The 27,857-nt window shown below is 46.1% G+C and overlaps 1 protein-coding gene across 1 annotated transcript in view; it reads right to left on the bottom strand.

Annotated features, from left to right (window-relative positions):
- LOC133111080 (multiple epidermal growth factor-like domains protein 11) overlaps nt 1-27,857 on the bottom strand; it is a 94,649-nt gene that overhangs the window by 45,427 nt on the left and 21,365 nt on the right. Inside the window, exons 2-5 of the mRNA XM_061221239.1 lie at nt 25,535-25,650; nt 24,004-24,105; nt 23,004-23,104; nt 14,159-14,251 (exon numbers count right to left, since the gene is read on the bottom strand). Of these exons, the coding sequence (XP_061077223.1) occupies nt 14,159-14,251; nt 23,004-23,104; nt 24,004-24,105; nt 25,535-25,650 (412 nt within the window). The remainder of the gene's footprint in view (nt 1-14,158; nt 14,252-23,003; nt 23,105-24,003; nt 24,106-25,534; nt 25,651-27,857) is intronic.

Here is a 27,857-nt window from a genome sequence, read left to right as displayed (position 1 = left end):
ATTATGCAAATGTTTCTCATGAGAAGATAAATCTTGTGCCGGGTTTATGGCGCTCTGCAGGTGACTGTCGACTCACCAACATTGTGATTACTCAAAGCGGCCAGCGCACTCCGAACCAAGCTAACCCAGGTTAACTACCATTACCCCAGGGTCAAAGGTCAAGCTATCAACCGTGCCCTAACGGATAAAAACATGACACTATTTTTTTTTATTCATTCATATTCACAATAATTTAAAGGTAAAAACTTTAAGTGGTCCAAAGCACAGAACGTCCAAAATATATTCAAACCAACTGTAAGCAATGCTAAAATGGAAGTCAGCCCGCATTATATTGTCGCAAATGCAGATATGCATACTGCTTCTACTTCGATATATCACAAACATACAGCATTGTTAAGCCAGATGGCAAGCTAGCAATTGTCAACGTATCAGTCTTCTAGCTGGCTACCTTCAGCCTTGTAGTCAGTGCTGATTAAGGAACAGGTTTAAAATGAGAAACCTGACAATATTACAGTAAAAAGCAGCCTGAAATCGCAATGCTGGCACTGGGAACGTTCAAGTGGTTTCAGGCTCGCATAGCCTGTTTGTGCTCTATGAATTGGAAGAGGAGGCAGAGGCAGTAGCTTTCTGCCTATCTCTCTTCCTTAAATCTGGATGCCTGCTATTGCACACTCATTACAAGCTCTTCAGATAACAACATGATTCACTTAGGAGCGTATGGATTGAACATCCACATTGAATAGGAAGGAAATTGGTCCGGGTGTGTGGGATGTGCTGGGGGGAGTTTGCTGTTAGCTGCAACTCCCTAATAGACCCATAGAGATAAAGCAAAAGGAAACTGTTGGTGCTACTTCAAGCTTAACTCTCTACAAGCATTTGCTACAATTATGGGGGACTCTTTATTGGTACTGGTCATGTGCCAACATTTACTTAGCCAGTGAGCCGTGCTTTAATAAGCATTTTTCTTCAGGAACACTGGGGAAAAATAGTGTTGCCTTTTCTGTGTGGGCTCACATTAAAAAAGTTGAGTGCTTCTTAGTTCTAGTTTGTTTGCGGAAACCATTCCCCTGCATTGTATAAAAAATGTATGTTGTATATTCAAATCTCTGATATTAAATGCCCTTTATTACTCTCATTAAAGCCAAAGATTGCGCTGAAAAAACCTGTTGTCTCTTCATTTTAAAATCACTTATGCAGGACAACAGTAATAGAAATCTTAAGCTTCTGATATATTTATACTGGTGGGGTGCTTACAGAAGCAATTCTGGTCAAGGAACTTCAAGGGCATAGTAGCAGCACCTCGCCTGGGGATTCAAACCGGCAACTAGTACAGTCCACCACACTAGAGCCTCCTTTGAAACTAGTGCAATAACATAACTGAATGCAATGCCCAGGTATATCTGAGCCAAGTAGCCCGCATTTTCGTAACCGAAATCCAGCCAGGCTGTATAACTCTGGCGGAGAATCGGGGGTGTGCGTACGGGGTGACTGCAGAGGTCCGTGAGCACCGCGCGGGAGAGAAGGGCTCAGAGAAGACCGCGCAGGCATCGCTCCAGCTCCACTTCTCCTCCACAGCCTCCCCTGCTATCGCAGAGCCGCCCTCCGGGGACCGGCCGGACTCCGGGAAAAGGTCAGGAAATCCTGGAGTGCAAAATCGTCCTCGGTGAACTTCTCAATGCCGTTTTGTCTCCACCCCCCAAACCCCCCACAACCCCCACCCACCCCTCCCCCCCTCACGAAAACTCCTGGGACCCATGAATTATTCTGGCGGATTTTCAAAGTCACGGAGAAGTCACCAAGGCAGTGACTGTGAGGAGCTCCTTTGTGTGTGTCACTCCCTCGCGCTGACAGCCGGCTGCAGAGGCCCCAGAACAAGCCGTTCGGAAACGAACGCGAGGCGGGGAAACGGGAGATGCTGGCTTGCGTGTTAATGGCTTATTTTCCCCACACAATCTCAACCAGCATCTCCTTGCTTGACAGTCCTGAGAAACATTGTTATTCAGAAGACTCGGAATAAGGAGGGAAAGATGTCTTATTTCCCCTTGCTAAAATCTGATAGTCACATATGGTTCAAGAGAAAAAATAATAATACTGCATTGAGAGAATAAAATGCAGTTCCTGGAAATTGATCAGTGACTTCAGCCTAGCAGTTCTTGAGTTTGGGGAGTCATCTGCAGTATTATATGTAAAATGTGTTTAAAATTATGCTGTTTATGATTATACATTTGCAGCACATTTCAGGGAGGCTGAGCTCTTCTGGTGGTTTCATTTCTTGGAAATCCATCAGATTCAATATATCTTGAGGGGTATAAGCTTATAGTAAGAAATGAAGAAAAACATTTTTGCGCTTGTTTTTGCAAGCAAAATTATGAAGAGAAATGCCAAAATTGGTTCTCATAGACTTTCTCAGAAAATATAACTCAGTGAAATTCTGTAAAGGGATTTCTCCTTAAATTACAAGAAAAAACTATAAGGAAAGAAAAAGTTAAGTTAGCTAGCTACTGTAGCCCTAACTCAACTGCTAGCTTTAAGGTTAGCTAACTGTGATATTGGGTGTGATTTGGGGTGACTGTGGTTATCTCTATAGCTCTATATCTCATAATGTTATATACATGGCTGTAGCAGTTGTCAGAGATCTGTGCTGATACCTTGATGAAGAGCAGGCTGATGATGCAAAATACTGTTTGCCTTAGTCCTTTGCCAGATTGTAATGTGTTATGACCTTTCCGGCGGTTTTGTGCCTTCCTGTTCTGTGTTCTGACCTCCTTCGTGTACCCGGACTTCTGTTCTTCGGTTTACCCTTCTCTTCTGAGTTTGATCACCTGCTACCAAACTTTGCTTGGACTTCTAGTTTTCGGATTCTTGGATTATGTACGGTACCTTTGCCTGTGTGGACTGCTTTATTGTGTTTAGACTTTTGCCTGTGACCTCGACTTTGAATCGGATTATCTCTGTTGTACCCGTTTGCCTTCTGCTTGGACTTTTGCCTGTGACCCCTATTACGAACGTGATTATCTCTGCTGAACCTGTTTGCCTGCATCTGACTCCTGCCTGCCCAATCTGCCCGTCAGTTAATAAAGACACTTATTCTCTCTACTTTCGTGTTGGGATTGGTTCTTCAGTCCTGACACCTGATAAGAGTGTGCGTGTGTGTATGTGTTTGTGTGACTTAAAGTAATATTTAAATGACACATGTGCACACGCACACACACACACAGCCCCCACAATGTTATTCAAGGTCGTCTGCCCCATGCTGAAAGCAGAAAACTGAACTATAAAATGAAAAGGAAAATGACTTGAGAGGAGGTACCCGCAGATAAAAACACAACATTGAGGCTTCCAGACCAGCTGCGATAACAAATTCCCTTAAAGTTTCCTTTGATCCTTACTAGCCAGATGCCCTTTAGCAGAAGCCACAGATCACAGAGCCTTGGCTGAGTACGATAGCATCATGACGGCGTGTGTTTGTATGTGTGGGGTTTTTTCTGTTGTTGTCCTTTTCCCTTTTCTCTGTGGCAAAGCTTGGGATTTAATTGAATTTCCACTGCTTTTAATGTCTGCATTAGCGTAATTAAAGAAAGTGGAGGGGGTGGGAGGGTAGGGGGGGGGGGGGGGTGGTTGGAGTTGTTTATCCCAACCTTGGGGGAATTGGCCAGGCCATTTAGCGCAAACAAGTCTCTGCCTCCCAACGGTGCGACCGGTATATCCAGCACCTTAAACAGGGCTCCATCGATCTAGGAGTCAAATTGAGTTGAAGGAGGTAGCAAGCAGAGGTGTGGAGGGGCCTCGGGGGCTGTTGTTGTGAGGATCGTGATCTCAAAGAGCCCTTGATGGATTAGCACTACAGGTGAGGCCAGTGCGGACAGTATCCTCATTCCCACTCAAATACCGACATCGAAAGGTTTCTTTCAAACAGTACACAACACTGTATGCTCTGTTAAACATGCAACCCCTCATTCACTTTCAGCCTACAGCAACTGCCTGATGACAGTGAGCTGGTCCTGGGGTTGGGAGGTACTGGGTGGGGCCACTGGCCAGTCTATCTCAGAACACGCACACATAAACATGCGCACGCACACACACAAGCGCATACACACACAAATGCACTCACATAGACGCGAATACGCACACACACACGCACACAATCCTTTTCGGGAAACTGACCATGCAACACAAATATAATGCAATATGTAAATAACGCCCATTTGGATATGAATGCACTTAGGTCAGTATTTTTTTATTTAAATCAGGCATACCCGGTTTCCTTCAGCAGCTTACTTCTCATCCAACTTGAATTTTCCAGCCAAGGCAGGTGATACAGTGGCAATTTTAACACGACTGTTGGCTGGAAAATCAGCCATCTATAGCAAGTTACAGACAGAAGAGTAAGACTCCCCACTGAGCTGCATTCACAGTTAATGCCAAGCCTTTTTACAATCGTTCGATGGTGTGAAAGAACACAGTCACATTAGGAACGACATACCAGAGATGGCCATGCGTACGGTACTGCAGTGGATCAGTGCATCCCACAATGTTCTACTCCATGTCCGGCTTCAATTGTCTGCAACTGAACAATTTCGCACAAATAGGTCCCCTCCAACAAAATGGCTGCAGGGAGTTCAGCTGGTTATGATAATTCACTTTGTTGTTTGTCTCTCCGGATAAGAGCGTCTGCCAAATGCCTATAATGTAATGCAGTGAAAAGAAGAAGACATGGGTTGTTAGGATGGAATTAGCCGGTCCTCTCCTTTATAAACGGATTAAACGAACAGAGACCACGCAATGGTATGACAACAGAGGGTGGGACTGAAGTCAAAACATCAAACTAAGACACCTTAGTGGCTTTGGGGGAGGAGGGGGGGGTGTTTGTGTGGAATTCACTTGAAAGTTTGTTTCCAACTTTAATACCGAACAAATAGTGGAGTATGTTGACGCTGCGCTGACGATTAATTGGACTTGGCAGGTAGGGAAGTTAATTCGTCAGCATTTCGGCAAGGTGCTCGCTGGATAGCGGCAGGACAATCGATGTCTCCTGAGAGAGCGTGTAATCACTGTAAAGCTCAAATTAGGTCCAGGGTTAAATATCAAGAGATTGCAGGTCCAGCGCTGGACTGCTAATACATTCCTCTCTCCAGATGCGGATCAAGGACCACACACCCTACCACACCCACACCGCGGGACACGCAAGCTGCCCTCAGCACCACAGACCCCGCCAAAGTGTTCCTCACACACTCTGTACTGGGCCAAGACAGTACAGAACACACACAGGGTACTGAACTGGTGTTCTGAACATCATGGGATTAAGAAAACAGGAGGAGGGAATTCTGTCCAATGGCATTTCAGAGAAACAGAACTAACAGTAAAACAGAATCGCGGTGGTGAGGCATGACCCTCCCCTGCTGAAAAAAACCGATCGAGCTTCGAAACAGCTGGTTGACCAGTTCAGACCAGCTCCCAGCTCTACATGGTTTAGCTGTTGGACCAGCTACCAGCTCACACAAGCTACCAGTACTAGCTGGTTGACCAGCTCATACCCAGCTAGATCAGCGTTATGACCATGCTGGTTGACTCAAATTTCGAACTGGTCAAGCCAGCATAGCAGGGACCCACACAGCTAGGGGCTCAACCCCAGGCACATTCTGAGCTGTGATCCCTTCTCTGATACCCTTGCTGCTTCCCCCATCTGAATAAAGCCAAAAAATGTTACAGATGGAACTAGAACTATAACACAGACCTCAAAACCAAGAGACTCAAGAACTGAACAAATTTAAAATATTCATGAGCTATGTATATTATTTAATTTTCAGCTATTGTGAAAACTGTGACCTTTTCCTAAAGACGTTTTTAAAATAATATCTTATTAAATCCCATCATCCACATACAATATATTAACACTAATGGATGACATTTGTCTAACCACTGGTGGCGTTAGTACTTGCGGTAAATTTAGTCATCTAATTATCTTCACAATCCATCAACGCTCTAATAAAAAGGTTTACTTTGCCCTCTATGAGAACCAATGATCAGCCAAATAGCTATTCTTCCTCTCTCTGGCACCCTCTCACTCTCTCTCACTCACCTCCCTAAAGGTAATGGTCCAAATAAACACTTTTGAGCAAACTCCTGCCAACAATAAATCTTCGTTAATGGGATGTTGAGCGCTTGCATAGAGACGCTGGGAGACGTGAGAGAGGCACACAGGGAAGATTCCGGAGGGACCGGCAGGATTCCTACAGGGGTAGGGGAGGTCTCATTCTCATTATGAGCTGTTGGTAAGGAGCAGTCCGGGGAGTGGTCATAGGTGATTGCAATTCACTTACCGGTAGCACCGCCCTTCCAAATACCTCCCATCTAAGCCATTAGAACCCTAATTCACCCATTTAACTAATTTATGTAAAACAAATCACCTTCTAACTGGCACCATTCCCTTCTCTACAGAAGCACAGACACTATTTTTTTTCCAACTTCACACTCATTGGTATAACTGCAAAACGCTCTTCGCCTGCCAATACCTGCACAAACACAAAGAGCGCGGATATCGAAGCGGATATCAAAGACTGATAAAAAAAATAAAATAACAAAAAACCTCCTTCATACCTGCCCACACAACTGGCGTCATTCAAAGGTGACGAGGGAATTCAGCAAATAAAACATTTTATTTTCCAATTTTAAGCAATACCTCGGGTTGAGCTGTCAGCAAAATCAAACAAAAATTCAATTGTGCATTGCCCGAAAACAAATAAATAAAAACTTTAAAAAAAACAAGTCATACTTGCTTCGAGTCATTATCCAACTCTTAGGACAAAGCGTTGAGCTAACGCAATCTGGGTGTACTCTGCTGAGTAACTATAATCACTTCCTCGATGTTCATCTTGCACTCTAAATCCTACGTTTATTTCTTCAGTCATCATCGGCCGCTGGTCTCCGAGCTGACAGTATACCTGGGCACAGCACTTCTCCATCTCTCTCTCTCTCTCCCTCCCTCCCTCTCTCCCTCCCTCCCTTCCGCAGTAAAAGGCACCGGTTCAGAGAGGTTCTCCACCAGCTAATACATCAGCGGAGGCCCGGGGGTCAGAGCTCCGGCGTTTTAAATGAAATAAAACACAGCTGTGGCGCAGTAAGCGGTGAGCAATCAGAGCGGGGCGCCGGGGGGGAGGCCGGCGGGGCGCCTCGCCCCCTCACCGCGCCCGGCGCGTTCCCCGCCGCCGAGCCGGAAAGGGTCAGGCTTCATAAGTACATAAAAACCCATTTTATGAGGCGGCACATTTTAATCCCCCTGCCGACCCCCGTGGGAGGAGGGGCCCGGGCTTTTCGGAGCCGTCGGCGGGGACGAGGGGCTGGCTTTAGCCCGCCGCTGCCGGCCGGCGTCCGGCGTACGGAGTTGCGCCGCTGATTCCTTTCCCCCCCGCTCACTGCGCGCGCTTTTAGAGAGAGGGGGGTTATTGATTAGAGCTGGCAGTTTGCTAGTGACCGGCTCCGCACTGGCACAGTGGTAATAATGTGTGGACAATGACAGGCTGAGAGAGGGGGGGGGGAGAGAGAGAGAGAGAGAGAGAGGGAGGGAGGGAGGGAGGGAGAAGGGGAGGGAGAGAGAGAGAGAGAGAGAGAGAGAGAGAGAGAGAGAGAGAGAGAGAGAGAGAGAGAGAGAGGGAGGGAGGGAGGGAGGGAGAAGGGGAGGGAGAGGAGGAGAGAGAGAGAGAGAGAGAGAGGGAGGGAGGGAGAAGGGGAGGGAGAGGGGGAGAGAGAGAGAGAGAGGGAGGGAGGGAGAAGGGGAGGGAGAGGGGGAGAGAGAGAGAGAGGGAGGGAGGGAGAAGGGGAGGGAGAGGGGGAGGGGGAGAGGGAGAAAGCAGGAGAGGTGCGGTGGAGAGAGAGAAAGAGAGAGGGAGAGAGAAGAAGAGAAGAGAGAGAGCGATAAAGAGCAGGAGAGGGGCGGGGAGAGAGAGAAAGAGAGAGAGAGAGAGAGAGAGAGACACCTGTCTGTCACTCATTTCACCTGTGCCAATAAAGCTCAGCATGTGGTGAAAAAGTGAGAGAGGGGCGTGAGAACAAGGGCAGGAGAGTGAGGGGGGGGGGCAGACTCACTGTGCCCACACTCACAGCAGCTCATGGGCAATGTGCAAAAAGTGATTCACAAAATAAAAACACACACAGAGCTATCAGGCCCAGGAGCCAGGGGACAGCCCTGCTGCGATGTGTTTGACGAGCGCTGCTTTGCGCTCAGGGGAGAGAGGAGAGACGAGAGGATTTACCCAGAACCCCCAGCGGCCAGAATCGCTTACCCCGGAAAATACGCAAGGGGCATGGGGCGCTACTCAAGAGCACGTCGCATGATTTTAAGGTGAATTTCATTCCCTCACCCTCCTGTCTGCGTAAACAGGGCCATGAGAGAGAACAGTGCCTTCTGTCGTGGGCTGCACTTCGCCGCATCACAAAGTTTTGCATTCAAAAAAACCCTTAGGGGCACTGGAGGGACTGGGGCCATCACCTCTACTCCAAACAGGAAGTTGCATCAGGGTTGCATTAGAAAACTGTTAGCATCACCCTGGGAAAAGCTACATCAACAATCCTTCTAATATGCAACACTGCCCTCGTGATAAAAATCACAGATGAAAATCACATGAACACCCAGCACGTGAGGAGTACAAATGTGAGCTATAACAATAGTACCATTCATCACATGAAAGCGGAAAAAGCTATAAAAAGCTATGCTCCATGCCATTTATTTCAAGTCCATTGTTTTGTTTTCACATCCAAAAGCTGACATGTGAAATTGTAGTTCCCGACTGAACGAGTCAGTCACATGTGAAAATGTTTCATTCCCATGTGAAGATCCAAATTTCACATTTTTTTATCGGCGCATGTGGCTTACTCAGCCTGAGACAAAGTAATAGACAGAGACACACGGAGAGACAGAATCAGAAAGGGTGAGACAGCCAAAATGAAAGAGAAAGATAGGAAGAAAGTAATCAATAGTGAAGTGCAAGAGAGGAGAGGGAGACATTTGTGAGAAAAAAATTGTGATTATCCTTCCAGACTGGCATAAATCATACAGGGGGAATTAACACTGACTTTGAGTCTAGAAATCTGGTCTGTGTCTGCCAACCACAGTCTGAGAGATAGCGGGAAGATATTTTTCAGCAACGCGGTTAGTGTTTTTAGAGCGAGATAAATAGATTGATGCTTTCTTTATTCTCTGTTTTTCTTATTTTAAATGCATTATCGTGTCCTGAAACAAGGTCTCCCTGTGCCAATGCGAGATGTTTTTGGCAGCCGTGGAGGGCGGCCCTGTGACAGCTGTAGTATCACCCAGGGAAAGCTCCATTTGGCATGGTGCCCCCCGTCTAACGGCACGCTAGCGCCCCCTCTGTTCAATCAGGGAACCTGCACAAACCATGTTCATCTGGGGCAATGGTTGCATACAGCTGATGGACTGAAGGAATATCCAAAAGTAATATTTTCTCTAGCAATTGGACAAGCTTGTAGCTGCAATCAGAAGAGACGCTATGGACGACATAACTCCATTTAAAGTAACATAGTAGAACTCACCTCAAAACCTTAAAATATTAACCACTCACCATGTAGAGCTTAATCAGGCTCTACATATCAGCAGTAAAACACACTTGTAGGTTTGAGGAATGGCAAGGCATGGTTAACCAATGAGTATAAGGCTGTGACATTACATTCACATTAGACGTTTAGTAGAAGCTCTTATCCCGAACCACTTACAATGCGCCAGCAAGCAGGTTATGCAAAGATCAGCAGCGATATCCAGTTATTAGTATCACAAGCGATAGCAAGTGTCATTACCCAAACTTACTGCATACGGTAAAGTGCCATAGCAGGTGCAAGAGGGACCCAACTGTTCGTATCACAACTGACAGGAAGTGTCATTACGTAAATTTACAGTAAGAAGCTAAGTACCGTAGTAAGCACAAGAGTGAGTAAGGCGATGTGGTGCTAAAAGAAGCGTAATGGATTTGGGTGTAGGCTACTAAATTTAGCTTAAGTAGCGTAACAGCGCAAATGCTCACAACTCAGGAGAGAGAGGACAGTTTGTTGAGCGAAGATGCGCTTTGAACAGGTGGAGTTTCGGCCGCTGGCAGAAGACGGACGCAGATTCAGTTGTGGGGAGTCGCCCTAGGGCACGCCCTCGGTCCCATCCCCTCATCACTCCCAATGCTCCACTTGTCCTGGGGAGCCTTCTCTCTCCACGCCTGCCTCAGCAGCCCATTCATAAGGACAAATGAAGCGGTTTACTGCAGCAGATTCAGGCTGCAGATGTTCTTTAGATGGCCCCTCCTGGCTGTGTGTGTGTGTGTGTGTGCGCGTGTGTGGCAGAGCCAGAGTGTGTTCTTCAGTAATTTCACTGCCTGCTCCAGTCTGTTTGGCTGCCATGTTAAGGGTTGAGTTAAACCCAATGTTGCCTGCAGTCTGGAATAAAGCTCACCGCAGTGGTTAATCCGGTAGTCAAACTACATATTACATTCAGTCGTGTGGCCAGCTCAATGCTGCGATCAGTCCGACGGTAAATCCTGTCGTCAAATCCATTTTTATTGAAGATTTTCTGGTCAACGCTGCGGTCAACAGTTGCTGACACTCATCCTGAATCCTCTCCACCCCCCCAGTGAACAGCCAGCTCTCAGTGCCACATGTCACTTCCGCCTGTCCATCACCCGCTGCCCAATACACTAATGAGCCTGGCCATTCATTACAATACATTACAATAATGCTTCCCTTCGGCAGGGAGGGCTGACTGGCCGCTCTCAAAGTGCAGGGGGAGGGGGGGGGGGGTGATGTATGTCATTCTGGAACAAGGCTGAGCACTAAAATTTCCATCGTCACTCCATCTGCTGAACTTCATTTGTTTATAGGACCATTGATCTTTTGACCTTTGGGAACTGAAAGCAATCAGAAATATACAAAAAATTGATTAAAAGATAGCAACAAGTCCAAGTTAATCTAATTGTTTGAAGGTCTTTGTTTAATTTCGAAATGGCACCTCAATATCAAGAGGATGTGACAGTAGCGAGCCTGTCAACAATGTTTTTCGATATTTTTAAATGCACTTTCACTTTCTATAGGTATCTATATGTATATGTATATGTTTTCTTGTGTTTCCAGTGATAGTTTTCATCTGAAGAAAAATGCACTGACGCACTTCATGTAAAAAATAAAAAAAAAGTGCATCATTATAATGTCTCGAACATAATGATGATGTGACTCACGCTGTGTACGCCGTCCAATTTCTGAGCAGCTCCACATTTCACAGGATCAAGCGGTTCTCTTGAGCCTCTTCCATTCCCCAGGTAAGTACACAGATCATATCTGCCATCTGCTCCACCGGGTTTAAGGTATGGAGTTTTTAAATGTTTCTCATCTGAGGGTCGCGCCGCCTTTTCGCGAAAATAACAGCGATGCTACGGTTATAGCCTGGATCGGCAGCCCTGGAATTTTAACACCTCAGCCTGAATTTTTGGCTCCTGGCTGCTGCGGCAGCGTCCCGTTGCCTCGGCCCCTCTCTCTCTCCCCACTGAGGTCGAACCGATACGGAAGATTTACAGAGCGTCTGACTGCAACGGAGATGACAAACAATGCGTCGGACAGTTACGAGTCCCACAGCCGGAAAACGACTGCGTGCTTGCGCCGACTCGTGTTTAGCGAGTCTGTTTATAAGGCGCGGACTGCAGGGAGGACAGGTGAGGACACGCGCCTGACACCCGCGCCAAAACTCGGCGCTCCGCCCTGCTCTCCTCCGAGGGAACTTTTAATTCAGCCAGATACACATCGCTGCCTTTCAATTATATCTAAATAAATTTAAATCATCTTCTGCTTCTTTAAGTTAGAGGGTGATACAGCAGTCATTGAGCTGCAGCTATGCCTGCTGGAAACACTTCGGGATGGGGCGAAGGTATACATGTTTAGTCCATTAATAACTGCGTTCTCAATCTATACCAATAAATTGTTCATGGCGAGTCATCCTATATGAATGAGTTGTTATAAATTTGTTGTAAAAGAGGCTCTGCAGGTCAAGGCCGGAGAGCGTTTTCTGCAGTTATTGTTTTTCCTGAAACCTTGGCCTACTTCCTGTTTTAAGCATGGCTTCATGCTGATGTGAAGTATTGAAAACTGTATAGCAGTCTAAATATTTATATCCCACCAATGGTGAAACAAAAAAAGACGTTATTCCCCAAACAGCCTTGTACAGATTCAGATTTCCGTTGGAAGGCTGTCAGTTTTCCTTGACACACAGAAGCGACGCTACAACTGCGTTCGACATTTCAGAGCTGGACGAAGCAGCGGCTCAGACCGGCAGTGTTTACCGCAGGAATAATCCACTCCGCTGTATCCCGGCACACTTCACCCCCAACCCTAAGAAACCCTCCGCTTCTCAACAGAGAAATTTCAGCATCATAAGCCAGAGCTTTGCTTAGCAGCATAGGTATTTACGCTCCTGTCACGAAGAAGAAACTAATGCAGTATAATGGCTAAACGTACTTCCTGGGTCCACTAAAACCACAATTACCACTGACATGAGGGAAAGTAAAATTTAGAGCGAAACAGAAAAAAAAAAAAACACAATGTGCTTTTTATAAGACAGGAATGGACGAGTGCAGATTTAATATTAAATTTGGCACTCATTTTTACAGATGAAAGCCTATAAATGATACTCGCTGGGTCTCTGCCCAGTGAATAGTATTTTTATATCTGACAGTATATCTGGAAAAAGTTATGAATGATGTCTGTTTCAATCGTTCATTCCTTTTTCATTTGGGGAATTAGCAGAGCAATCTAACGAATGGCTGTTTATACAGACGTGGATATGTCACCCTCCCCCTCCCATGACCACCCGGGACTGTCAGCTCCAGCCACCCCAGGCCAGTCTGTGGGCACCGGGGCCTCTGCAGTCATCGTGAAGAGCCGTTCAGCAGCTCTGAAGTAGCCGTGTGGGAAGTTTTAATTTCACACTGCAGGCCCCGGGTAAAAAAAAAAAAAAATCAGCACTACTGCATGCATGAGCGTTACCTGCTTCGAAAAACCCCCAAAATTGCAATTTTGCTAATGAAAAGCACATAGAAACCCTACAAGCTAACTACACAAAGAGAGAGCTGCAGTTCTGCTGCCATGTACCAGATCAGATTTTTTCAGCCAGATAAAAGTGTGTCATGAACTTAACGCAGTTAACGCAGAGAGTGCCAGATTGACACTATTCTCCTCGAGGAATAATAATAATGATAATAATAATAATAATAATAACAGAGGCCAGAACAGCTCCACATGAAACAGGCCATTGCCCTGCAGAGTTTGGCTACACTGGGGAAGGGACAGGACAGTGAAGAATGATGAAGTGCTGGGGGGGGTCGCCGCACCTGTCCTGACCTGAAAACGCCTCTCTGCTTTTTTTGTTTTATTACCCCTCCATCCTGCCCCTCACCTCCCCTTGCTAACAGTAATATTAATGGCTGGTCAATACTCCAGCTTCCTCACTACAGGGCCTGTATTTAGCTGATTGGTGGACAGGCTTGCCTGACCTCTTTGAGCTTCCCTGCTCTGTGTCCCAGAGCAGCAATAAACGCTGGTAAACAGAGGAGCCTTGGAAAGACTGGAGGGGTCAGCAGACTGTTTGTCTCAGCACCCTGTCGTCCCTTCCTGGGCTGCACAAATCAAAGACACCGGGCTAATAATGATAAAGGACACTGCAGTCGGCCCCGAGAAGCTGGGAAACGGGTTCAGCTGCTGGTCGGCCGTGTTTAATGGTGACATTCTCCGCTTGAGCTCAAAAGAAAATGAAATGAACTGAAGAACAACCGTGTGTAAAGTGAGTGATGGAAGCAGTGTTCATCACGCAATGATAGCAGCAATGAGCGAGTAACAGTAGAAGTTTTAATGAGTGAATGAGAGCTGCAGTATTAATGAGTGACTAACAGTAGCACCGTTAATGAGTGACTAACAGTAGAAGTTTTAATGAGTGACTAACAGCAGCAGTGTTAATGAGTGAGTAACAGTAGTAATGTTAATGAGTGAATAAAAGTGGAAGTTTTAATGAGAGAATGAGAGCTGCAGTATTAATGAGTGACTAACAGCAGGAGTGTTAATGAGTGAATAACAGTAGCAGTGTTAAAAAGTGAATAGGAGCAGCAAGTTAGAATGAGGTACTCACCGCTGGAGCAGTCCAGTCCTCCCCACCCTGGTTCACACTGGCAGGTATCAGGTGAAACACAGCGCCCATGAGCGCACTCCTCTGTACACAAAGCTGAGGGAGAGAGGGAGAAAGTCACCATCTCTCTTGTACACGCGCGCACACAATCACACACGGCTCTGGAGGACAGGAAGTCACCAAAACCTTCACACTCATTCATAACCCATAATCAGTCATGGAGGGAGAGGGAGAGAGTGAGAATATTTGTCATGTGATTTATTGTTTGTTATGCGTTTTTACTGTAGGTTGTGCTTATTCACTTCCACATCCATAAAGACAGAACTGCCCCAGGACATCCATAGAAGGACTAATCTTTGTTTCCAGAAAGGGTACATTTTAAAGCTGCTTTAATAAAGGAGATATACTATCCTCCCATGGCACTCATGTGAAACACACAGCACTGCATAATTCCTTTGGTCTGAGCTTCCAGTCAACACATCAGTCCATCGCATTGACCCGTTTTCTAGCTATGCCTGCGTAAGCAGTTTGAGCTGTGAAAAAACACACCATAAACTCCACTCGGCCTGATCAGCCAGCGATTTGGCATGACAATGGTTTAATGTAATAGTCCAATGTATCAGGGCGTTTACAAAGCGAGCAGTTTCCCCCATCATTCCTATTGAACAACACAGTGACCCATTGATTGGGCTGATATTAGCATTCCAGGCGGTACGTGGCGCTCAGTTTGAGGTCTGATCTGAGCTGGTAATAAAAGTGACCCACAGTGAACTCCACGACCATGCCAGGTAGGTTTTTTTTTTTCTCTTCTTTCGACAGGAATGGAAAGTAAAGTTTTCTTAAAAAGCAGCTGCTGGTATGAATTACGCCGTGACAGCCAAGGTCACCCAGCCAGTGCGGCTAGAAGAGACAAAGTCTTATCTCAGGCCCAAAGACAGGGCGCGGAGCGGCAGGGACAATCTTCCTAGATTGGCATCGGTGACGTCCCTCAGGTCTCACAGAGGCGGGAGGCCAAGGAATGGAACGTTCCAGAAGATTATGTCCAAGCCTTCATGACCACGTGACCAGAGTGAACTCTGACTCCCTGATATTCCCCTGTGGTTTAAAAAAAGGCACCTTGAGAGAGAAAATAAAAAAGGAACATTGAACCCGGCGAAAGGCCCCGGTTGGACGTGTGAAGCATGCACAAGTCAAGCTCGGCGGTTGGGTGGCACGCTAGGCTAAAGCGCTCGCGCTCAGCGCAGTGCTGCAGTCTAATTCTGCGTGAGTGGCTCTCCAGCTCCATAACTCAACAACTGAGCCGGTGGAAAGTGGAGTGAACACAAGTGCCAGCTGACTCCAAACCTTTCAGAAGACGCCCGTTTAACGTTATTGATGATCCTTTCCCCCGGCAGACACACCCTTCACTTGCACACCGTATCAGCAGCGCCGATCTACAGCGCATTTCCATGGCAATATAACCGGCAAACACCTTAAATGAATGTCATCATTCTTGCAGTGTTTCCTCAACTGAAACGGCCGTATCAAACCGCACGTGCCGCGCATTTCATTACCCCGTGACCGGTTCCTGCGTCCCCTCACCATCCTGCCCGTCGTCTACGACCGGACGGGGAAACTACGGCGGATGGGGGTTTCTCACACGAGCGCGGTTTCCACACCTGGCGGTTTCGCTCTGAACTCAATCGGCGCGGAGCAGAAGATAACCGCCGGCAGAAGGGTGGGAGTGGCGGCTTGATGTGGCGAGACCGAACGGTTACCGTGGGGCCGGTTGCCACGGGACACGGAACGGCCGACGCCAGCTGGCTCAGCCCAGTGCGGGGGGGGGGGCACACGTGTGTGAGAAGAGCCCCTGGCTAGGCCGGCGCTCACATTGATTGGCACTCAATCACACTTCGATTGGGACACTGCGGCCTGGTGCGGGGGCGGGGATGGAGCCGACTCAGGGTGGGTATCCAAAATGCCCAAAGGACCGTCACCGAAATGCCCCGAATGCAAAATGCTAAACCAGGGGGGCTCAGTGTGCCAGAATGGGCTCAGGATTTCACATACGTAGTTAGAACATCTCTGTCAGACAGACATCATTCAGAGGGAAAGAAAATGTCAATTTTGGCTGAGATGACAATTGGACCACTTGAAATCAATGGTATTGTGCAAGGTAGTCAGAGAGAGCGAGAATGAAATCTTAATTCAATCATAGCTGGATGAGATGATTTATTTTCATTTCAATCAGCAGTTTCTGATCAGAGGGAACATGAAAATGTTAATATGCTACATCTGTTACAAAATGTAAATTGAGTTATAAAATGGGGGAAGGGGGAGGTTGGGGTGAATAAAATGTAGCAGGCTCCTTTCTGAGAACTCAACCAGGGCGGCACATGTACAGTAAAATAGAAAACTATGTTCTGTACATTAACCAAAATCTAGTCATTAAATCCTCTCCTTTCAATTCATAAATTATCAGGGAATTTTCATCTGAAAAGGAACCTTTCATCTCAATAAAAAAGGATAATCTAATTCATTACGCAAAGGTGTTATCAGCTCAGACAATACCAGAGCTAGCTGGTGATAGTTGTTCCACGTTAATGCAGTGAATGTTCTGTATGGCGGCCCGAACCTCAAAACTTTCTAATCACAACTCGATTGTGTATTTTTAAAACGCAGCAGTTATTTCTAATCAGGCACTTTTCCATTTCCTTGCAGCTGTAGGAGGAGAAGATGGTGGAAAAAAAGTGCTGTTAAGAAATGCTGTGTGCGTGACGAATTTTAAAGGCTGTCGAGCCAGTGTTCCAAACTGTGTCTCCTGAAGGCCCCTAATATGAATACCTTCTGCATGAGGACGATCTCTTCAGAATGGTTAATATTGGATGCCTTTGTCCAATATCCACATTAGGCTGCAATGCAGTAACTATGTAATGCACCAGAACATAGAAGCATGCCTAAAACAGGGCATAAATGTACAATCTCATTTATGAGATATGGAACAGTTAACAAAATATTCAAATATTCTTGAAAGGGAAACATTTTATTTTTAAAAGCAGGCAGACACACCAGCAGTTCACGCTGTACCATGGCTGGAACTTTAATGCTTCACTTCAGTAAAGAACCAAGATTGTGCCTGGGTAATGAATGACCCACTCTCTCAGCACCAAAACTGCAGCACTTCAAGTTTGAGTGTGTGAACAGGACGGGTCCGCCAAGAGAGAATTAAAGGGGCCATACCCAATTACCAGCAAGCTACACCAAACAAAAAGAAGTTTCACAAGACCTCCGTCCATATGCTTAAATCCCTCGTTGTCAAGTTATCGCCAAACCTTTCTTTGAAGCTTTGAAAAAAGTAGCAACAGAGCAGGGGATTGGGGGAAAATCAAAGGCTTAAAACCCTTCTTTTTTTAAGACTCACAATCTTTCCTGATCGTCAGAACTCAACTCAAAATCGTGCCATTAAGTTTATGAGATATTTCCAACTAATTCTCAGGCATAAATCAATGACACATCCTCATCAAGACACCATCACAAACCAGAACTGTTTTCATGGAAGAATCCTGCCAAGATATCTGTGGTGGAATTCACCATCACAAAGGGACTCATAATTCTGAACTGCCAGCACAGCATTAACCATACAACTCTGTAAAACTGCACCACTGCATTACAGTACTGTTATTTGGATGGGAAATTTTTTTCCCACAAATTCACTCAGTGGCAGAGCACACACATACATACAATACACTCCTTATCTCAGATACTTTTAGCATATGACAGAAAGAACAATGGAAAGTGTCAGCACAGTGCTCATATCTTGTCAAAAACTCGAGGTTTGTGGGTGCTGAATTGTTTAAAAAGAAAGAAAGAGAAAACGACTCACATTCTCAGGTAAAGTACGATAAGAGACAAAGCAAGTAACAAAAAAAAAATATCTTTGAACTGGGTGCAATAAAGATTAACAGATATAACAGACACAAAATAAAAATGACTGTAATGCTTCTTTATGTCCCTGCATGCTAAACAACAGTAGCAGTGTAAATCCCTTTATGCCTTCAGTGAGAGATAGGGATTAGGGGGAGGTAAAATGGTGCAGAAGCAACATTGGAGGGAGGGAGGGAGCGAGGGGGGGGGCAGAAACCTCCTCCCACCTCACGAGGCTCATTGCAATCACTTATTCTTCACCTGCTTTTTTCTTTTCCGTGCTCCTGACCCGCAAATCGATCGAGATCTGCCATCTTTAAATGTTAAATGCTCCTTCTAAGAGCTAGAAGTTAGGAACTCCCAATCTATCATTTGAGCAAGGAAACATAGCACATCCTTTGAAGAAGTATTTATTCAGAAAGCCTGAAGTATAAATGATCAACCTGTGGATCCACCTCTCCCCATCTGCCACGTCTGTAACTGACATGGCAAGTGCATTCAATTTGTTCTTGATTTCTTAATTTTATCTTTATCTAGCCTCTCTCAATGGGTGGAGCTGGGAGTAAAAAAAACCCAAGAAAAATAAAAAAAGAAGAGAAAAATAAGCTCACGGCCTCACTCAGAATATGAACCTCTACTCTGTCTTTAGCGACCTGACAAAGGCATTTGATACTGTCAACAGGGAGGCACTGTGAACCATCCTCAAGAAGCTTGGCTAGCCACCAAAGTTTACTAAGCTTATCCAGCTATTTCATAATGACATGAGTGGTGTAGTCATTTCCAGTGGTGAACCATCCATGATGTAACAAGGCTTGATCCGGTACTCTTCGATCTCATACTGGGCAGCTACCTTCTGGAGGACTCACCGTTTGATCTGCGGTGACTTGGTGCAAAGACTGAGACCTTTGAGTGACTGATTGTTGAGGCACTGTTTGCCGATGACTGTGCCCTCATGGCCTATGAAGAAAATCTCCAAACGATTGCCGGAAGCTTGAAAGCTCTTTGGCCTGACAATCAGCCTAGGAATGACCAAAGTCCTCCTGCAGCCAGCTCCAAACAATTCACCTGCACAGCCTTGAGTGTCCACATTTATGGCAAGCAGCTGAAGAATGTGGACAGCTTAAAGTACCTGGGCAGCATCATCGCATGTGACGGATTTGTCGAAAAAGCAATCCAAGCAAAGATTCAGAAAGCCAGCTAGTCTCTTGAGAGCCTCAGATCCAAAGACCTACAGCCCAGCGACCTCCCCCTCTCCACAAAGCTAAAGGTGTACAATGCCACGGTCCACAGTTCACTTCTGTGTGGCTGTGAAACATGGTTATTGTACCGCAGACACTGCAGCTCCTGCAGTTGAACAGTTCTTTCAATGCTCCCTGCGGTCAATTACGCGGATATGCTGGCAGGACAGACCCGCCAACGAGGAAGTCCTCAACAGAGCCAGCTCAACAAGCATCGAAGCCAAAATCATCCAAGCCCAACTTCGATGGACTGGCCATGTCATCCGCATGAGCGACTACAGAATCCGCAAACAGCTGTTGTACGGGAAACGGTGCGCAGCAGACACGACGAAGGCTGACCAAAGAAGTGGTTCAAGGACAACCTGAAGATGAACCTTCAGGCCTCCCACCGTGTCCTGTCAAAGATGCTGCTGTTGATAGGTCACATTGACCAGATTGACCAGAAAAGCAGCTTCATGCCCTAGCTGCAAACGCATGTGTGCGTCTCACTTTGGCCTCCGGAGCCGGATGCGTGTATAAACAATGGCTCAAAGACACGTCTTCCTCAACCTTATTATAATAGATTTCACAGATGAATATGAGCGATATCTACTCATGATGAACGATATGAGTTGCACATTATATTCAGTCAGCTTAACTGAAATGAGTCATTCCATTTTTCATTTATTTGATTTTGAATTGCTTGGAGCGTGACGCATTGTTTGCAATTCAGAGAGACGTTATGAAGGGGTCTTTCAAAGACTGGTGGTCCATGGGTTGTTGGCTATGTGTGTGTGTGTGTGTGTGTGTGTGTGTGTGTGCAGGTCTGTATGAAAGAATGCCTCGATTGGATTTCCAGCAGATTGATAGTAATGGGGGTTGAAACAGATGTGACATTGACCGGGAGAGGCTCTCAAGGGGGGTAAAGACACTGGTCAATAACTCATTCATCACCGTGTGTTGTTCGCCTGAGGTTATGACCCAGGGGTAAGGCCAGCTGTGAGAATGGGGGGGTGGGGGGCGAATAATTTGGGCTTCATCGCTGAGGTACAAGAACTCCAGGGAAAACTAAGCTCAAGGCACTTCTCTTTAATCTGTCTAAATATGAAGATCATGTCAAAAGTACTGTGGTCAGGCCAGAAGCCATACCGGGTCTTTCTCTTCAGAGATGGATGGGATCAGCCAGGCTAGGATTTTCCCAGCAATAGAAAGCGATGAGATGCCCCTGTGAATGATGTAGTTCAGCCATATAACAGCTAGCCCAGGCTAGCTCAAACATTGACGCCACACTGAATTAACTGACAGACTGTTTTGTTTGTTGGCCTGTTGATGCAGGTAAATGGGATATGGCAGGTGACTGATGAGAAGTGAAAAGTTTGCTGAAGGAGGTCACGGTGACTGCTTCAGACACTTCAGATTTGGAAGACCTTACTGGCACAACAAACACTTTAGGAGTGGGAGGGGGTAGGTTTAGGGGTGTGTTTGGATGGACACACCACATTCATTCCAATCAGCAGAACAGAAGCTGCCCACAGCTTTTATATATTACATACATTCGATATGACATGTTTAATGCTGAATGAAGAATAATTGTCCCCTGTAAAGTCCCTTTTCCTTTGCCCACTGACAGACACATAAAAGGACAGGAGAGAGAGAGAGAAAGAGAGTGGGAGAGAGAGAAAGAAGAAACAAGGAGAGTGAAAGAGACAGTGAAAGGGAAGAGAAAAGATTGAGAGAGAGAGAAGAAGCATTTAAGAAAAATGAAAAGCTGTTTCCCAGCTGCTTCCCATTGGATGGAAACCTTTCACTTAACCAGTGCTCAAGAGCACTGCAAAACAAGATCTGTCTACTGTACGTATCTGTATAAGACTGTGCACTTGGACAATTGGGAGGGCAAGCCCCTTAGATCAGTCAGACATATTTGCACAACAGTAAAATAAGGGCCATTTGTGGAAAAACAGCAGGGTTGAATGCACACTTTAACCAAAGTAGTTTATGACCACCAGACAAATAAATAAGTGTCGTAGCATGCCCAGAAATTCATTCTACTTTACAGAGAATTCTAACCTTTGAGTTATATAGAGCATAACTGGTTTCTTTAAACCAGACTATTTGGACATGGCAGTCTTCATTTGAAATAATTTCAAATAATTTCTCATATACTATCCTTGCCTTTTGTGTCATGTTAGACTTTTTTTGTCTTTCTTGTTAAAACATGTGTGAGTGATGTCAACACTACAATTCAGAGTTGTTTGTTTAGTGAAAAACCTTCTTTTTTTTTATCCATTCAGATTTAAAGAAATAAAATAAAAAAATCAATCATATTTAATGAAGCTGTTAAGAACGACAAATCAAATTTGTAACCGGCCTATTTCCTAGCTAAAACTTCCCGTCACTTAAATATTTTTATATTATCGAATTCTGGTGTGGTTTTATGAGTACTATAATGTAACCAGAGTCCATAACCTAGTCTCTCATAGAGCATTAATATCTCTCTGTTATATAAGTTCAATTAAAAAGCTTTGGCTGAGCAGCAGACAGAGCAGAAGGTAGGGCTGGAGAAAGGACCCTTGTTCCAGGGAGAGAGTGAATTATTGCCACTGTAAATCATATTCAGCAGTACTGCGCCAAAGTAGCCCTCTGCAGACACAGACACTCACACTGGCCTGTAAGAAAGGCAAGTATGCACTGAGCCCTAATCCATGGGGGAAAGAGGGACTGTAAAAGGCACACACTTGCTCACACACACTCGCACGCAGGGACGCACGTGCTCGCGCACATTCACACACACACACACGAGCACAAGCACACATACACACATGTAGGAACAGAAATGCAAGGGGTGTATTGTAAATTGCTGAAAAAGTGTGTTTTGCGTAGATTTCCATCATTAAAGTTGCATATTCCACCTGCCTCGTGTCATAGCAAGCTTGCACACATGCACACCAAATATATGCACATATTCACTAAACTACAGTCAATGACTATTTACACCCCCCTCCCCCCAATGCATTCTGGTAGTCCCATAAGGCTTTAAAAAGACAGCTATAAGTCGTGCGCTGTGTGAATCAGCAGCATAGCTCAGAATACTGTTAAATAAACCGGCACAGCTCACTCCCAGAGGTCCGCTGTGAAGGGACTCCATCATTTACCATTAAGCACTACAATGAGGGCCGCCATTTCGGGTCTGATCAGCGCCGATGGTCGGGCCGCTGATTAATGGGCCGGACTGGGATGGGGACAGCTCCACCACCGGAGAGATTTGAAAATAAAAGCCGCTGTCAAGAGATTAATAAAACAGCTCTGCATGCATTAAGGACCTTATGAATGCATCGACACAAGAGAAGAATTTATTGCCTTTGTGTGTGCAAGTACGTGCGTGAAAGTGTGCGCGTCTGTTTGTGTATGTAGCTAAAAGGGGGGGGGGGGGTGCCAGACAGTTATAAAAATCAGGTTGAACTGTACGTGATTCAACTGATAATCTGCGAAAAACCTGAAAAAACAGCAATTCTATTATCAGCGGGGAGAAACACCTAGAAGCTTTACACCTCTTTTGCAAAGCTGCTGGTGAGAAAAACAACAAGGGCGTGCGGAGATACGGAACGTGGGCTGTTTGTTTTTGTTTTTTGGTGGAGGGGGTAAAGATTGGGAGGGACATACAGGGTTTTAGTGACCAGGCTGGAAGAGGGGAGGACGGGTAGCGAGCAGAGGGGGAGGCGGACACTCACGGACACACAGGTCTCCGCTCTCAAAGTAACCCGGGCAACACTGCGAGCGGCGTCTGTACATGGTCCTCACGCCCCGCCGGTACGCCGTCTTGTAGCTGATCCTGAAGTGCACACAGAGGAGACGGGAGAGGGAGGGGCTTATTCGCTGTGTCCGTGACAACCCTGTCCATGCGTGCGCTCACTGGGCTCTTGGTAGTGATGATGTCATGGACACTGCCTCGGAAAGAAGACTTTTCAAACCCCGCCCACTTCCCCATGAGCTGGCCTATTACCCAGCAGCACACCTCAGTGAGCTCCTCCCACAAAGCGCCTTTGGACCTACGTAGCAACTCACGTGTCCTCCATCAAAACCAGAATGCGCTTACGTCACATTGTAAAACAGGGAGGCTAAACCAAGGCAAAACTGAGGAAGTATTAAATATCTTATCCCTACAGCGAAGGACATTTTGTGTTCCATTTTGGATTCCTGCGGCGTTGGCTCGCTGGCTTTTAGTCGAAGTGTCGACGATAAATCCAAATACAGCGGTTTGAATTGATGCAGAAATGTCTGACAATCCAATGACCGCATGAACCAGACAACTGTAAATACCACCGACTGCCCAGCCTGATACAAGGCAATAAAGATGACTATAGATTTCCTGTGATGGAAGCTTCCCTGGACTGATGCTTTCATGTGCATGTTGATCGAAGGAGAATCTGCGCTCTTGCTGCGGTAGAGTGGACAGAATAGTGCTACGCTGTAGTGAAACTGACTCAGATGGAAATATACTGTATTTACACACACCTCTCCTCAAACGCAAGGCTGAAGAGGAACCATGAAAATCTAACAGACAGCACCTGGGCGTGACTACTGAGCTGTAAATTAATGGATTCGTTAACCCGGCAAAATCCCGTCTGTGTCTTCACGCAAAATCCGGCTGAAAAGTTGCACATTTACAGAGCTCGCCTAAAGGGTTTCACCGACTGAGCGCGTCAGCTGGAGGGGTGTTGCCGTGCCTACCTGTGCCTGGTGCATTTGAACCAGTTGAGGATGTCGGTGCACCTGGTGTAGTAGATCTGGTCAAAAGGGTGAGCGTAGGACTCCTGGACGGTCACCGCATAGCTGAAAGGACAGAACACACGCGGGAGGACGTGGGAATAGGTGCAGGGGACAGACAGCTAGAACAGACCACGAAGCTACAACAGCAAGCTCCCAATACACAGGCTGGGAACAGCGCCCCCTGTGGCGACCCGTAGTGCCTGCAGCCAAGTCCTGCCACTGCTCTCCTCTTATTCAGAAACTCCTGTACAGTCATTCAGAAAACCAGCTCATTCGCAGTTCTGGCTTCTCTTAAGTTCAGCACCACCTTGATATGCTATAATTGCTACAGGAAAGAAAACATACACACCAAAGAAATGCTCTGCTGTTCAGAAAGATATAACAACATCGGGAGTGTGGCCATTCCTTCTCAACTCATTTGGAAGGTCTGATTTGATTTGACTTATTTGCACAAAAATAAAAAAGCATGTAAGAACATAAAAGGATAACATCATACATAAGATGCAAGACACTTTGTGCGGGAGAGGAAAGAAACCCCCAGGGCCTTAGAAGAGCCCCCCCCTAAGTTATAAACGTATGCATTTTCCACAAATAAAAGAGAAAGAATAAAAGAAGGTCTGCAAAAACCTTGAGTGATTTCATTATTCACACATTTATGATCAGTTACATTATTAAAAATATTTTAACCTTGTACTTTTGTTAGGTCTTTCTCTGGGACCTGAAGATAAAGCTTTTTTTCTCCAAGGGAAATTTATTTCTATCCAATAATGCTACATGGAGAGCCTGATAACCCCACCGGTGTGAGCTGGTTATGAAATGGCACACCATGCATCAGGCCATACATCTCTCCTTCCTATTACATGAGAAGAACGCAATTATTCCTGTTTATATTTCATAACTGCCCTGTCACAACAAACAATTATTCGCGGGATATGGTTGCATGGTTGCTGTGATTGATTAAGTTGTGAGCGAGCTGATCATTCTACCAGCATGTTTAATTTTCTATGTTCACCCCCCCCTCCCACCTTCTCTTCCAGAACAGAGATAAGTGATGCTCTCTCCGTATGCAGCTCAGGGTCGCAATCACCCCGCCTCGCCACAGTTTACACGCCGTGGCGGTCACGTGACTCCCAGTCACGCAGAACAGAGAGCTTTGTATCCAACAGTGGTTAAGGTGTCATTCCGTTTTCTTTGTCATATTAAAAAAATACCTCCTAAGATGGAATTGTTTGCAGCAATATCGATTCAATGTGTTTGTGTTCGTAAAATTTCTCAATCTAAATCCACCAAAACTTACAAATAGATACCTGAGGACACTGGACTGGGAATGAAATGAGGGTATTGAACTGTGTTCAATTACAAACACTTCAACAATCCAAACTTAGGAATTGCAAGTAATTTCTTCACAGCATATACACTAATAATAACAACAGAGTGGAGCTCCAGACGGGCATTATAGGAGTCCAGGGTGAGGTGGTGGAAGGTTGCTCACCTTTCCCAGTGGCTGCAGACGTTGGGGTCATCTGGATTGAGGGCTTGTGTGCTGAGGATAAGCCCCAGGAGAGTCCACAAGACTAGGGACCATGGACAGCCTCGTCCACCCGCCATCTTAGAGACAGCGACAGAGTGAGAGAGAAGCAGGAAAGAGAAAGAGAGAGAGAGAGAGAGAGAGAGAGAGAGATTAGGACCACACAGACTGAAGTGTCAAGAAGACAGGCACTGCGTATTTCTCTCATGCATTGTCATTAACCTCCCCATTACACCAGCAGGGCTTTATTGCATTCTGTCAGCTAGGGCTTCCTCTGACGGACAGGAGTTATGAGGAACTAACTCGAGCTTCCTCAAACATCTACAGCGTTGGAAGGAAACACATCAAAGTACATCAAAAGCAATGAATTCAACCAGTCGAGACGCAACAGAACAAACACGCATACGCCCACGTTCCTCGAGACCCGCGGAAAAGGGCGGGTACCGGGGGGAGTACGGGGGGAGAGGCTGGACTGTGACAGTGACAGAAGACTTTGGCGGGTCCGTATTTTAAATCGTCAGGATATTTCATCAGGTCTGTGACAGCTGAAGAGAACACGCGTGTGATGAATGGACCCGGCCGGTGACAGATGTGATGCGTGCGAAATTTCAGCAACCCGCGGAGCGCTATGAAGGGCGTATGAATGGCATACGAGGGCCGTATTAATTTGGCTGAGCAGCCTTCCGCGCTGACTGCTGAAGGAGCTGTGCCTTTTACATGTCATCGCAGGAGGAGGAGGAGGAGGAGGGGGGAGGTCCCACAGACATTGATTATATCACGCTGACAGCCGGAGTCCCCTGCAGGTGCGTTTCTGAGGGATGCGGGGGAAAAAGAGCCCTAATAACTGACAAACCTGCGAAAGCCATCTCCACTCAGTCTTCCCTGTCACTGAGACTCGCCTCTGTCCAAGGGCCTGAAGTTATCTGCAGGTAGATTCAGCGCGTGTGTCTGCGCGTGTATGTGCTTGCGTGAGAGTGTGTGTGTGTGTGTGCGCTTGCGTGAGAGAGTGTGTGTGTGTGTGTGCTTGCGTGAGTGTGTGTGTGTGCTTGTGTGAGAGTGTGTGTGTGTGTGTGCTTGCGTGAGAGTGTGTGTGTGTGTGTTTGTGCTTGCATGAGAGTGTGTGTATGTGTATGTGCTTGCGTGAGTGTGTGTGTGTGTGCGTGTGAGTGTGTGCTTGCGTGAGTGTGTGTGTGTGCTTGCGTGAGAGTGTGTGTGAGTGTGTGTGTGTGTGCTTGCGTGAGAGTGTGTGTGTGTGTGTGTGTGTGAGTGTGTGAGTGTGTGTGTGTGTGTGTGTGTGTGAGTGTGTGAGTGTGTGTGTGTAAGGATTTGCCGCATGTTTGTGCATGTGTACGTGGAGGAAAGCAGAATGAGCTTGTCCCAGTGCAGGCATATGTCCTCAATTCATGAGTCAGAGAAAATCAATGACCCCTCCATTTTGTCCCCAAGTAGCAGTTCATCTAAGGAGACAGAGGTCAAATTCATGTTCACTTCAGTAACAGACTGATTAATCCACTCACACAGCTAATTGGACACTGACACAGTATTCCCACCAAACAGGAAAGTGTTGGAGGATGAGGACTTTGAATTTGCAGCTGCAACCCCTTCAAACTTATTTTGTCTTCAGGCTATAGCTACTTAAGATAAATCTGCAGTGCTTCTCAACCTTGCAGGTCACCTTACTGTAGATAAGAAGTGTCAGCCAAACAACGGCTGCTTTTCAAAGGGTATTTATCACAAAATACATATTCACCACTGAGAGCCAGTCTCCTGTAATATGGAAATACGTCACCTTAGCATCTGCAAAACCCCTGGATCAGAAACTACTCAGAACAGAGTGCTTTCTCCCTCCGGGATTTAGTGTTATTACGAGAAAGTGAAAAGCGATCGTGTGGGCGGTGATCTGTCCTTTCATATCGATTTCCGATTGATCCAAAACACATACATGATTGATGGCTGGTGAAAAAAAGCCACAATGAATGCTGTGAATCTTTCTGAAGCTTCAAGAGAATCCCAACAGACCATCACCGCATGGTTTCTGTGCGGTTAATGAGGTGAAGCCATTTTCAGAATGGATCGTGATTAAGGCCTTTGAGATTAAACGACTTTGGACCAGTTTCTTGAACTACTGATTCTACTAAGAGTCAACTGGAATAGAATAAGAAAAATAAATTGAGTATTGTTTTACTACTGCTGAACAGCTCACTAGTTGATAATGAGAAATGAGGTCGGGGGAAAGAGAGGAAACACCTACAGAGATCCTGTCTCACCCTGTGACAATGTGGGGCCC

This window comes from Conger conger, chromosome 15 (assembly GCF_963514075.1).
Source record: "Conger conger chromosome 15, fConCon1.1, whole genome shotgun sequence".
NCBI classification, from domain to species: Eukaryota; Metazoa; Chordata; class Actinopteri; order Anguilliformes; family Congridae; genus Conger; species Conger conger.
Note: the sequence above shows the minus strand (reverse complement) of the source record. Positions and strands in the feature narration are given on the sequence as shown.